We start from the raw sequence: 10,209 nt of genomic DNA, 5'->3' as shown, positions 1-10,209 counted from the left end.
TCTACACATCGTTAGCAGCAAGCGCCAGCCGGAGGCGGGCACCGGTCGTGGCGCCAGCTATGCAAGGGCACCGTGCGGGCCTGGCGACGCGCGCCAGCCTGGCACTCGTCACTCTCTTGCTGGTAGCAGGGTTGGGTGGCGTGCTCGCGCAGCCGCGGGTCATGCCCAAGGCAGCGTCCGTGAAGTGCGGCGCTGTGGGGCAGGGCTGCTGCGCAGAATGCCCGCCAGACACGCCGCCAGCAGGTGAGAATGCGGCCTCGCAAAAGTACCCTGCATGTGTACCGGCTGGATGAGTCCTGCTGCATGAATTCGGGGACACCACGAAGCGCGCGCGTTCCAACTCGCGTGGCAGCCGGGCCCGCTCGATTCGCCGTCAAACGCACCGCTTGATCAGCCGCGTGCGGCTTGCCCCAAGCGGCCATCCTCACGGTGGGGGCCGACGCCCCTCTGTCTCGTGCAGAGTGCGACCAGTGGTCTTGCCGGGACGGCGCGCAGTGCTACCTGTTCGCCAACGAGGCCAGCGTCCCGCCAGACGGTCAGCGGGGCGCCGCGCTCAGGGGCGAGGGTGCTGCAGCCGCTGTTGCGGGGAAGCCGGGGCCCCGACTGTAGGCCCGCCGTGCGGGGCGGCAGGGCGGATGCAGCGGGCCGGCAGGGCCTGGCGCTAGGCCGTGAAGCTGCGGCCTGCACCTGCAGCTGTGCGCGCCCCTGCCTTCTGCATGCTGGCGGGCTGCGGCGCGTGCTTGCAGACTGGAATGTAGGCTGCGACACGCATCCATCTCTGCCCCGCACCCGACCCAAACCGTTTTGGCGCCTCTCATTCTCCGCCCGTGTCAGGTGGTGCCGCCTACCCGATGATGTGCCTGGCCACGCCCAAAAATTGCGGCCAGGAGGGCAAGGCATGCTGCTACAACTCAGACCCTGCGAGTGGGTGCCCAGGGGACAGGAGCGGCTCCCCACATTTGTATGGTTGCTGTCCCAGCCGTGGCAAACACGTGCTGCCTGCAGCCTCTATTGTTGTCCCAGCTACGGCCTCCCCTGCAGCAGCTTTCATATCTTCACACACCATGTGGACGGCCATGTGGGCGCCCCCATCCCACCCACCCCCAGGCGAGGACCGCTGCCAGGCCGGCCTTTCTTGTGTGGCGGAGGGCATAATCCCCTACTCCAGTTACGACATGTTCAAAAAGCTGAGCAAGGATGTCTCACGAACCAGTGACACCAAGGTCATGGGAACCTGCAGGAAGCTTACAACGGCGGACTGCGGCAAGCTCTGGCGGCCCTGCGGCGGCGCCGCGAAGCGGCTGGGCTGCTCTGGCGCCCAGCTGCAGTGCGGGGACAACGCGTTCTGCGCCTCCCCCGGGGATACGCGCCTCGGGACGCCGCGCTGCCTGCCGCTGCCGCCGAAATGCGGCCGGCTCGGCAACGCGTGCTGCCCCGCCAACAAGGACGGCATCGTGCGGGAGCGGTCGTTTGTGGACAAGAAGACACCCGTGCCGTTTTGCAACGATGGCGACAGCATGTGCGTTTGGGCCTACGAGGACTTCACCAAATACGGTACATCACAGTTTCCACAATCACCTGGTATGTGGGGGCCAGGGGGCAGGGACCAGGGGGTGGCGAGGGGGCGAGGCGCCCCGCAGAGGCGCGAAAACCGCTCACGCCCCAACCGCACCCAGAGAGGGTTGCCACATCTGCGGCAGCTGCAGCTTAGCAGGGAGCAAAGGTTTGCTGACCCAGCTGCCATGCGTGCGCCTAACAGTTTTGCGCTGTAGTCGGTTTCTGGTTTCCAGCCAAAAACGACGCCCTCCCGCCCTCTGCCCGGTCCGAAGGTGTCGAGCCCTACAAATGGGACGGCCTGTTCCAGCGCGGCTACGGGCGGTCGCGCTGCATCGCGCTGCCCAAGAGCTGCGGTCAGCCGGGCGAGGTGTGCTGCGCCAGCATGTTGGACCAGGTGAGCTGTGGGCTGAGGGCAGGGTTCCCTGCGGGGTGGAGAACAGGGTCCAGGGCGCGGGGACCGCAGGGGGGAGCTTGGGAGGATCCCCTACGCGGCAGCGGCCCATGGAGGACTGAGGATAGCCCTTGGGCCGTGCGCTTTGAAGCTTGGGGACAAGGGAGGCCTGGACGACATCTCGGCGTTTGGTTTGAATGCTCCTTGCGGGCTGCCGAACTTGATACCTCGTTGTTTGCAGCTTGGCGTATTGGGCCCCCTTCATAACATCTCTTCGCGCTTGCTCGCCCCCGCTCTCTTCCGTGCGCAGCGCATCAGCGGCCTGGTGCACAACCGCCTGTTCCCCTACCAGCCCTGCAATTACCGCGCGTCCGGCAAGAGCGGCATGTTCTGCAGGGGCCAGTGGCAGGGGGGGCTGCTCAACAGCGACGTTGTGCTGGGCACCTGCAGTTTCAACACAGACGACTGCGGCAAGGTGGGCCATGATTGCCAGAAGAGTGTGTTAACACAGGGCTGCTCGTGCTGCAGGGAAGGCGCCCCGGCGACAAATGTGGGGACCCCCTTGGGCGCCGCGCAACGCGCGACGATCTACCGGCCACGCCAACCTGCGCTCTCCTCTGTTGCGCCCCTCTGTTGCGCCTCGATATCCCCTCCTCACCTGGCTCCCTCGCCGCACCCGCTCCCGCACCACCCACTCTTTTTGGACTACAGCCTGGCAAGGCATGCTGCATGAACGACATTCCCGAGGTTGGGGGCGCTGTGGGCACCTGCACCAAGGGCTCCAAGCAGCAGGGACCTCACTACTGCAACAAGAAGTATACCTGCGAGAAGTGCCCCTCCAAGCTGCAGACCAAGGAGCAGCGCGAAAACTGTTTCGCAGGCCAGGGCCGCGGGGGTTGAATGCGACGCACTCCGCTCTTTGGATGTGGTAGGCAATCAACAGGTTGCAATCTCACCAGCGGCTGCAAAGCCGCTTGAGCACCAGCAGTGAGCGACGACCAAGCGATGGCGGTCTGCAAGTTGGGGCGGTTGTACACGCTGTCAAGCTCAGGATGAGTGAAAACGTACGTTGCACACAGCGCCTCACCTGCGCCAGCAAGTATGCATGTTTGGTGGCGAGTGACAATCATAAGTTTGTTGGGCTGGGAAGGCAGTTGTACTGGCGTGTTTGATGTGCCGTCATTATTTGAGACCTGGGCTTACTTGATGGCTTGTGTCATGAGAACAAGCGTCAAGAGTTCTGCTTGGGCGCCTGGGATCAGAATTTCAAACGCTTTGATCCTCAACACGCACTGACAGCTGCAACGTGCTGTTGCCGCTCTCTTGGTTGCATGCTGTGGCATAGGCGGCCCTGCACGCTGCAGCAGCCGCAAATCTCACCACGTTGCTTTCTTTACGAAATCACCCGAAACATGCAAAGTACGCACTCTTTGAAATAATGCACTGGTGCAGTGGCCTTCCCCCCGCGCTTCAGCTTTTGACTCAGCCCAAGACAGTGCGTGTGTTGCAGAAGCCACAATGCAACGCGCCGGCCAACCTGACTCTGTAGCAAGACACCCCGTCTCCTGAAGCGCACGTGCCCAACTAACAGCTCTATCAGATAAAACTGTACAATGTTGCGCATTGAACGTGATCTGCGACAGCTGCCTGCTGCTGTGGTCGTGTTGACCTTGGCGGTGCAGTCATCAACTTGGCAAACCTGATGTGTCACAGCACGCCTTGCCCTTCTCACGCACAAACGCCTCAGGCCCTACCGATACCGTACTCTCTCTGCATTCATTGCGGGCCATCAAGCACGTCTCAGCCTGCATGTTGCGTACGTGATCTCGAGCACTGTGATCATGCGCCGCTTGAAAGGAGCAGATAAATCACATATAAGAAAACTCATGCGTGTATATCATGTGAACGGGGGAGTGCGGCAGCGAATTGCCTCAAATAACGATGCGGTGAATGCAGGCACTACGCCGCTCCTGGAAGCAGTGCTGCAGCGCGCAGGAAGAGTCCAGGAGGCGCCCTTCCATGTGCCCGGCCACAAGGTCAGCTGTTTCAAAACCCAGGAAGGAATGTGCATGCTGCGTATTGTGGTTTGCATGGCAGTCCCTGGCGCGTTTCAGCCGCTGTTCAGCCGGCCGCTTCCAGGCAGCTTCCCTTATATCGACACGGCCTGCACTCACCCCGGCCCCCACAAACGCAGAGGGGACGCACGATCTCAGATGGCATGCGCAGACTGCTGCAGGGCCCAGGGGGACCCCTGGCCGGCGACCTGACGGAGATCGCAGGTCAGCGCCGCCGCCAGCCACGCAACCATCGATTGGGCGGCGCAAGCCTCGCAGCGCCAAGGTCGCACGTGAAGCTGCGGCTGTCGTGGATTTCCAATTCAATCTTGTCCCTTGCCGCGGCCGGCCGCCATGCGGCGTGCTTCAGCGTGTTGTGTTCTTGCTCGATGTTGGGCACCTCGCGCACCCTGGGGGTTGGCACGATCGCTGATGCCCCAACCGTCCACGACTAACCCGCCGCGCACGACGGAGGGCCCGCAACCTACCGCGCACCGGCCGCCCCCATCCACCCCCCAAACACCCACCAGGCCTGGACTACCTGTCCTACCCGACGGGGGTCATCGCCCAAGCCCAGGCGCTCGCCGCCGCCGCGTTTGGCGCTGACCGCACCTTCTTCCTGGTCAATGGCTGCACGGCAGGCATCCACGCCGCCGTCATGGCCACCTGCCCGCCAGGCTCAACGCTGCTGCTCGCGCGCAACTGCCACCTCAGCGCGTTCAACGCGGCGGTGCTCGCCGGCTGCCATACCGCGTGGGTCGCGCTGGAGGCGGACGAGCAGCACGGGGTCGCGCACTGCGTGGCGCCACGAGCGCTGGCTGCCGCGCTCCAGGCGCAGGCGGCGGCGGGGGCGCGCGTCGGGGCGGTACTGGTGGTGTCGCCCACTTACTTTGGGGCGGTTGCCAGGGTGGCAGGTGGGCGTGAGGAGGCAGGTTGGACCCCTGGGGGTTCGGAGTGAAGAGATTCCCACACTCCTTAATTAGGAACTGTCGTGCTGCTCCAGAAACACCTCTTTCATGTCAAGCAGAGGGCCCCTGATTTCGACATGACATTCGCGACAACTGGAGGCTTTTGCTGCCCAATTCCTCGTTTGCAGAGCTCGCTGCTGTCTGCCACGCCGCGGGCGTGCCGCTCATTGTGGACGAAGCCCATGGTGCCCACCTCACGCCGGCGTCCCGCCAGCTGCCCGGCGACTTCCCGCCAGGCGCGCTGGCGGCCGGCGCGGACGTGGCAGTGCAGAGCACGCACAAGGTGCTGACGGCGATGACTCAGGCGGCGATGCTGCACGTGCGGCGCGGGCGGGTGGATGAAGAGAGGGTCGCGCGCGCCCTGCAGGTGCGCATGTTTTGCAGAAGGGGGGTCCATCGCTCGCCCACTTGCGCCCCAACGTGCGCCTGGAGGCTCAGCACGGCCCTGCAGCCGCACAATTTGCACCAGCAAGTGGGATCCTTCCATCCCGGGTGCTTGCTGCGGATTCCCGGCCTGTCCCAGCTGCTGGCCGCCCGGCAAACACAAAGCGAGTCGTCGGGACACCCCATAGCCGCCCACGCCACGCTGGCCGCCTTGCCGCTCAGACCCTGGCACCCATCTCTCCCGCGACCATTCTCCACAACCACCCAGGTGCTCCAGAGCTCCTCCCCCAGCTACCTGCTGATGTCATCGCTCGACGCGGCCAGGGAGCACGCCTTTGCACCTGGAACATGGCAGGGGCCCCTCGGGGTGGCGAGCTTTGCGCGGGAGGGGCTGCGGCGCATCCCTGGTGTTGAACTGCTGGGTGGCGGCAACCTGGGGGTCAGCCAAAGCAGCCGGGACGCCGGCAGCAGCAGTGACGGAGACGGTGATATCAGCAGTGGCGGCAGCAGCAGCAGCAGCCGCAGCAGCAGCAGCCGCAGCAGCAGCAGCAGCAGCAGCAGCAGCAGCAGCAGCAGCAGCAGCAGCAGCAGCAGCAGCAGCAGCAGCAGCAGAGGCCGAGGCAGTGCTGGGTCGTCCATTGGCGGCTTCGACCCGCTGCGGCTAGTGATAAACGTGGCTGGCCTGGGGCTGACCGGCTTCGACGCGGCTGAGTGGCTGGAGGAGCATGGCGCCGTCGTGCCAGAGCTGGCCACTCTGAAGGTGGGCTGGGGATGCATCACAAACACATTCAACGCACATGCCGCCGCTTTCGCGAAGTGTGGGGTGTACGGCGGCCATATTGTTGTTGTGGTTTGATGGGGACAAACGAGCTGCCAAGACTTGGCACCTACCTCACCCCAGAACTGCGCCACAGTCACCAACTAGATAATCCCCTGACGCAAGCGTGTGTCCCCCTCTGTACTTGTGTTCATGCAGCTGGTGGTGCTGGTGGTGGGGCCTGGCAGCACCAAGGCAGATGTGGAGTTGCTGGTGGAGGGGCTGGCGCGGCTGGCAGAAGACAGGCGTGGCCAGGAGGGAGAGTTTCCACAGCAGGCATCATTTCAGACTCACCTGAAGCCTGCGCCACCAGCGCAGCCGCCGCCGCCGCCGCCGCAGCAGCAGCAGCAGCAGCAGCTCATGACGCCGCGAGAGGCATTCTTCGCGCCGACCATTCGTGTGCCGCTTGCCGAGGCCGAGGGCCGCGTGTGCGCTGAGCTGCTGTGCCCTTACCCGCCAGGGGTGCCGCTGCTGTTTCCGGGCGAGGCTGTCGGCGCAGAGGCGGTGGCGGCGCTGCGCGGCACGCTTGAGAGCGGGGGCGTGGTTGTAGGTGCAGGCGACCCTTCCCTGCAAACAGTGCTTGTAGTTGCAGGGCAGGGACAGGGCGAGGGGTTCATGAGCCTGTAATCAGAGTCATGTTGACCGCATGCAGTTGTGTCTACAGCTCTGCTAGTTTTGGCGGGATGCATGCATGCACAGGGTGCAGGCAGATTTTTTGGGACGTCAGGGGGGGCGGGCGTCTGACTGCGGTCAACACCGATGTGTGCAACATCGATGGACTGCCTCATTGGGCTTGTCAGCATATCAATTGGATTTTTTCACAATTCGCCCCGCAACAAGTACCCTTCCAGCACACAGCAGCTGCGGCGCGCTTCGTTGTGGTGCAGTGTGGTGCAGCGCTTCGGCTAGTGCTGGCCCTTCCTAGGCGCCTCCAAAGTGTCTACATGTGCTTTGTCCTAAGTATTAACCAACTTTTGCAACAAACAATGCATGATTTGGCTTCCCACCCGTCCCGGTGGACCCTCATGTCATGTTCGAAGCGGGTGTGGCCATTGCGTTGGGATGACGCCCTGACTCCAACAGGCACGGGACCACAGTGGGTGGCACGCGGGCATCAATGCATGTATAAGCTGGTGGCCTCTGCAAATCACCTGCACATCACCCAGCTTCCATATACAGCCGAGATCATCTGCTTAGTGGAGAGGCCGACCAAGCTCGGCAGCAGCGGGACGCTCGCAGCATCATATGGTGCGCATATGTATTATATGAAACAATGATACCAGCGACAGTGAGCACCATCATTATCGCATCACTCATCACTGGCGCGCTGCTGCGCCGCCGCTGCTGCTGCATCCCCGGTTCCGTTGCAGAACATCTTCAACAAGGGGCCTGCCAGCCGTCGCGGAGAGCCAGCAGCTGCAGGGATGGACCTTGATAAGCTGCCGCATTTTGGATCGGGCGCCGCGAGCGTGCCTCCGCCGCCCGGCGAGCTGCGCCGCGGCTCTGTCGCCAGCACCACCTCCGAACTCGCGCGGCTCAGCACGGGCGTTGCCAAGCAGCGCAGCGCCAGGGGCAGTGATGGACGGCTGCCGTTGCCGCACAGCAGCGCCCCTGTGCCCTCCTATGTCGAGGAAATCCAGGACCTCAAGCACATGTTCAAGAAGGAGGCCCGGGCGTGAGCACAGCAGGGGGGAGGGGCGGAGGGGGTGTGGCGGTTGGTTACCTGCGGGAGGTCGGGCAACCTCGGGGGAGGAACATGCTGGGAGGCTTCCATGCATGTGGCGTCGCATCGCCCCACGAATGCTCTGTATGCGACATGCGGCAGCGGGTGAGGTGCGCACCAGGGCATGCGCGCGTCCGAGGCACGGGCCCAAACCCCTGCCCCACTCTTTTGGGTCTGCATGGTGTCACCACGGCGCCATACCTCATCTGTCCAGCCGACCCCCGGACTGGACACCCCTCGCTTCTGCCCATGGTGCTTGCCGCAAAGAAATGCCTTGGCGCGGCAGAACCGCGGCTTTCTGGACTGGTTTGCGGTGGTGCTGCCCTGCGTGGCCTGGCTGCGGAGCTATGACTTCCGCAACAACATTATGGTGCGCCCCGGCAGCTGCCGACCACGCAGTTAAGGGCGTCCAGGGAATGCAGCCCTGCGAACTGCAAGGTCTGCGGGAAAGGAAACAAAAGTTGCAGTCGCCCAAGCCCACCCAAGCAGCAGCCGTGGCGGCGCGCTGACGCGCGCAGTGAGCGCCGCCCACCCCAACATGCCATGTCCCTGCGGTCCAGTCTGCCTCGTTTGCGTGCAAACATGGGCCAACGGGCCAATGGGCCCCCACCCGCGGCTCCCTTTCGGTGCGCCTGGCCCACCTGCCTCCCACCGCCTGCCGCCCTCCAAACCCCGGTCACCCAGTGGGACCTCCTCGCGGGCATCACTGTGGGGTTCATGGTGGTGCCACAGGGTATGAGCTACGCCACTCTGGCTGGTGGGTGTATTGGGGGTTGGACCAAAGGGTTTGCGGGGCACGCAGGGGTGGGGAGGGGCCTGAGGGGAGTGAGACCGCTTGTTGTGCTGCTGAGGGCCGTGGCGGGACACAGCTGCTGGTGGTGGGGCCGGCGCGGTTGCTGCCGCCCCTTTTCCAGGGTGCGTGCCGAGATTGGCATCACCCCTGCTTTTGGATCGGCCTGCTGGGACGTGGTGCGGGAGCAGCGGGGCATCAAGCCCCCGGCTCTGCTCTTGGCACCTGGCCACTTCTCTGGCCACTTGGGCGGCCCCTACAGCTCCCTGCTCCTGAGGCGGCACACCCACCCCCATGCACACACACACACACACACACACACACACACGCGCATGCAAAACCTCGCGGCCACATCTGTACCCCACGCCCCCAGGTGTCCCCGCGGTGTACGGGCTGTATGGCGCATTCCTGCCGGTCCTGGTCTACTCACTGTTTGGCAGCAGCAGGCAGCTGGGCGTGGGGCCCGTGGCTGTCACATCCCTGCTGATCGGCAGCGGTGAGGGGCGCGCGTGCAGGCGGAGCGAGGGCGACCGCCGGAGGCACCAAGACGGCGTGCGAGGGGCTGTGTGGGCGGCTGCAGCTTGCAACGAGGCTGTCTTTGCCCCCACTCCCCTTGGCCGTCTCGACCCCCAATCCTAACATCCGTGGTTGAGGCCTGTGCCGACTGCCCGGCCCCCATCCGCCGCCGCTGCCCTGCCCCCATCCTCCAGGCATCCAGAACATGGTCCCGGGCTCCGCCGAGATCCAAAACCCCAGTGACCCCGCCCCGGACCAGATCCCCATCCAGCTGATCTTCGACACCAAGGTGGGGCAGCGCGGCCGCCACACGCGCCTCCACTCGATAGCCGCAGCCCTGGATGCCTCCCAGGGCCAGGATCAGTCCTCGGGTCCGTGTCGCCTCCCCTCAAGACTGCCCTGCCTTGCCCCACCAGCTGGAGGGTGAGGTGTGCCATGTTGGTGAGTTCTGCCACAGCCCTCTATATCCGCCCGCAGCCCTCCGCCAATCCCCGCACCTCCTGCCATCCCCCCCTCCCCCCTCCAAACCACACAACTGCGCCGCCAGGTCATCCAGCTGGCGTTCCTGGTGGCCTGCCTGTACACCGGCGTGGGCGTGCTGCGCCTGGGCTTCCTCATCCACTTCCTGTCGCACTCTGTCATCACGGGCTTCACCAGCGGCGCCGCCATCATCATCGGACTCAGCCAGGCGCGACACACACACACACACACACGCACACACACACACGCCCATAGACACACGCCCACAGACACACGCCCATAGACACACGCACACACGCACAATCTTTCACAATCACCGCTACACTTTCTGCGTACGCGCTTGAGCGAGGGCCAAGCGCACGGCCCGATGTGCGCTCAACGGGTGTGTGTGTGGCGCAGCTCCACCCACGCGCTTTGGGTCGCACCGCTGTCGGCCAGTGAAGCGCTGTTCCCTCACGCTCCCCACCCGGGCGCTCGGCACCGACACCCTCGCCATCCCACCTCATGACACCACTCCCACTCCCACAAC

General features: G+C 64.4%; 2 protein-coding genes across 2 annotated transcripts; both read left to right on the top strand.

Moving 5' to 3' along the window:
* Positions 1-1,226: 1,226 nt before the first annotated feature.
* MNEG_4082 (hypothetical protein) lies at positions 1,227-2,848 on the top strand (the record flags this gene model as incomplete). The annotated part of the gene is made up of 4 exons (XM_014047440.1): positions 1,227-1,581; positions 1,830-1,951; positions 2,259-2,423; positions 2,660-2,848. 4 exons carry the CDS (start codon positions 1,227-1,229, stop codon positions 2,846-2,848), a joined length of 831 nt encoding a protein of 276 aa, XP_013902894.1.
* A 1,318-nt stretch (positions 2,849-4,166) lies between these two features.
* Positions 4,167-10,121, top strand: MNEG_4081 (hypothetical protein; the record flags this gene model as incomplete). The annotated part of the gene is made up of 12 exons (XM_014047439.1): positions 4,167-4,227; positions 4,533-4,916; positions 5,099-5,337; positions 5,623-6,114; positions 6,331-6,717; positions 7,542-7,846; positions 8,162-8,264; positions 8,579-8,651; positions 9,058-9,180; positions 9,395-9,489; positions 9,748-9,837; positions 10,080-10,121. The coding sequence occupies 12 exons, from the start codon at positions 4,167-4,169 to the stop codon at positions 10,119-10,121; spliced, it is 2,394 nt and encodes a 797-aa protein (XP_013902893.1).
* Between the last annotated feature and the right edge of the window lie 88 nt (positions 10,122-10,209).

The sequence above is a fragment of the Monoraphidium neglectum genome, assembly GCF_000611645.1.
Source record: "Monoraphidium neglectum strain SAG 48.87 unplaced genomic scaffold scaffold00548, whole genome shotgun sequence".
Classification (NCBI taxonomy): Eukaryota; Viridiplantae; Chlorophyta; class Chlorophyceae; order Sphaeropleales; family Selenastraceae; genus Monoraphidium; species Monoraphidium neglectum.
Note: the sequence above shows the minus strand (reverse complement) of the source record. Positions and strands in the feature narration are given on the sequence as shown.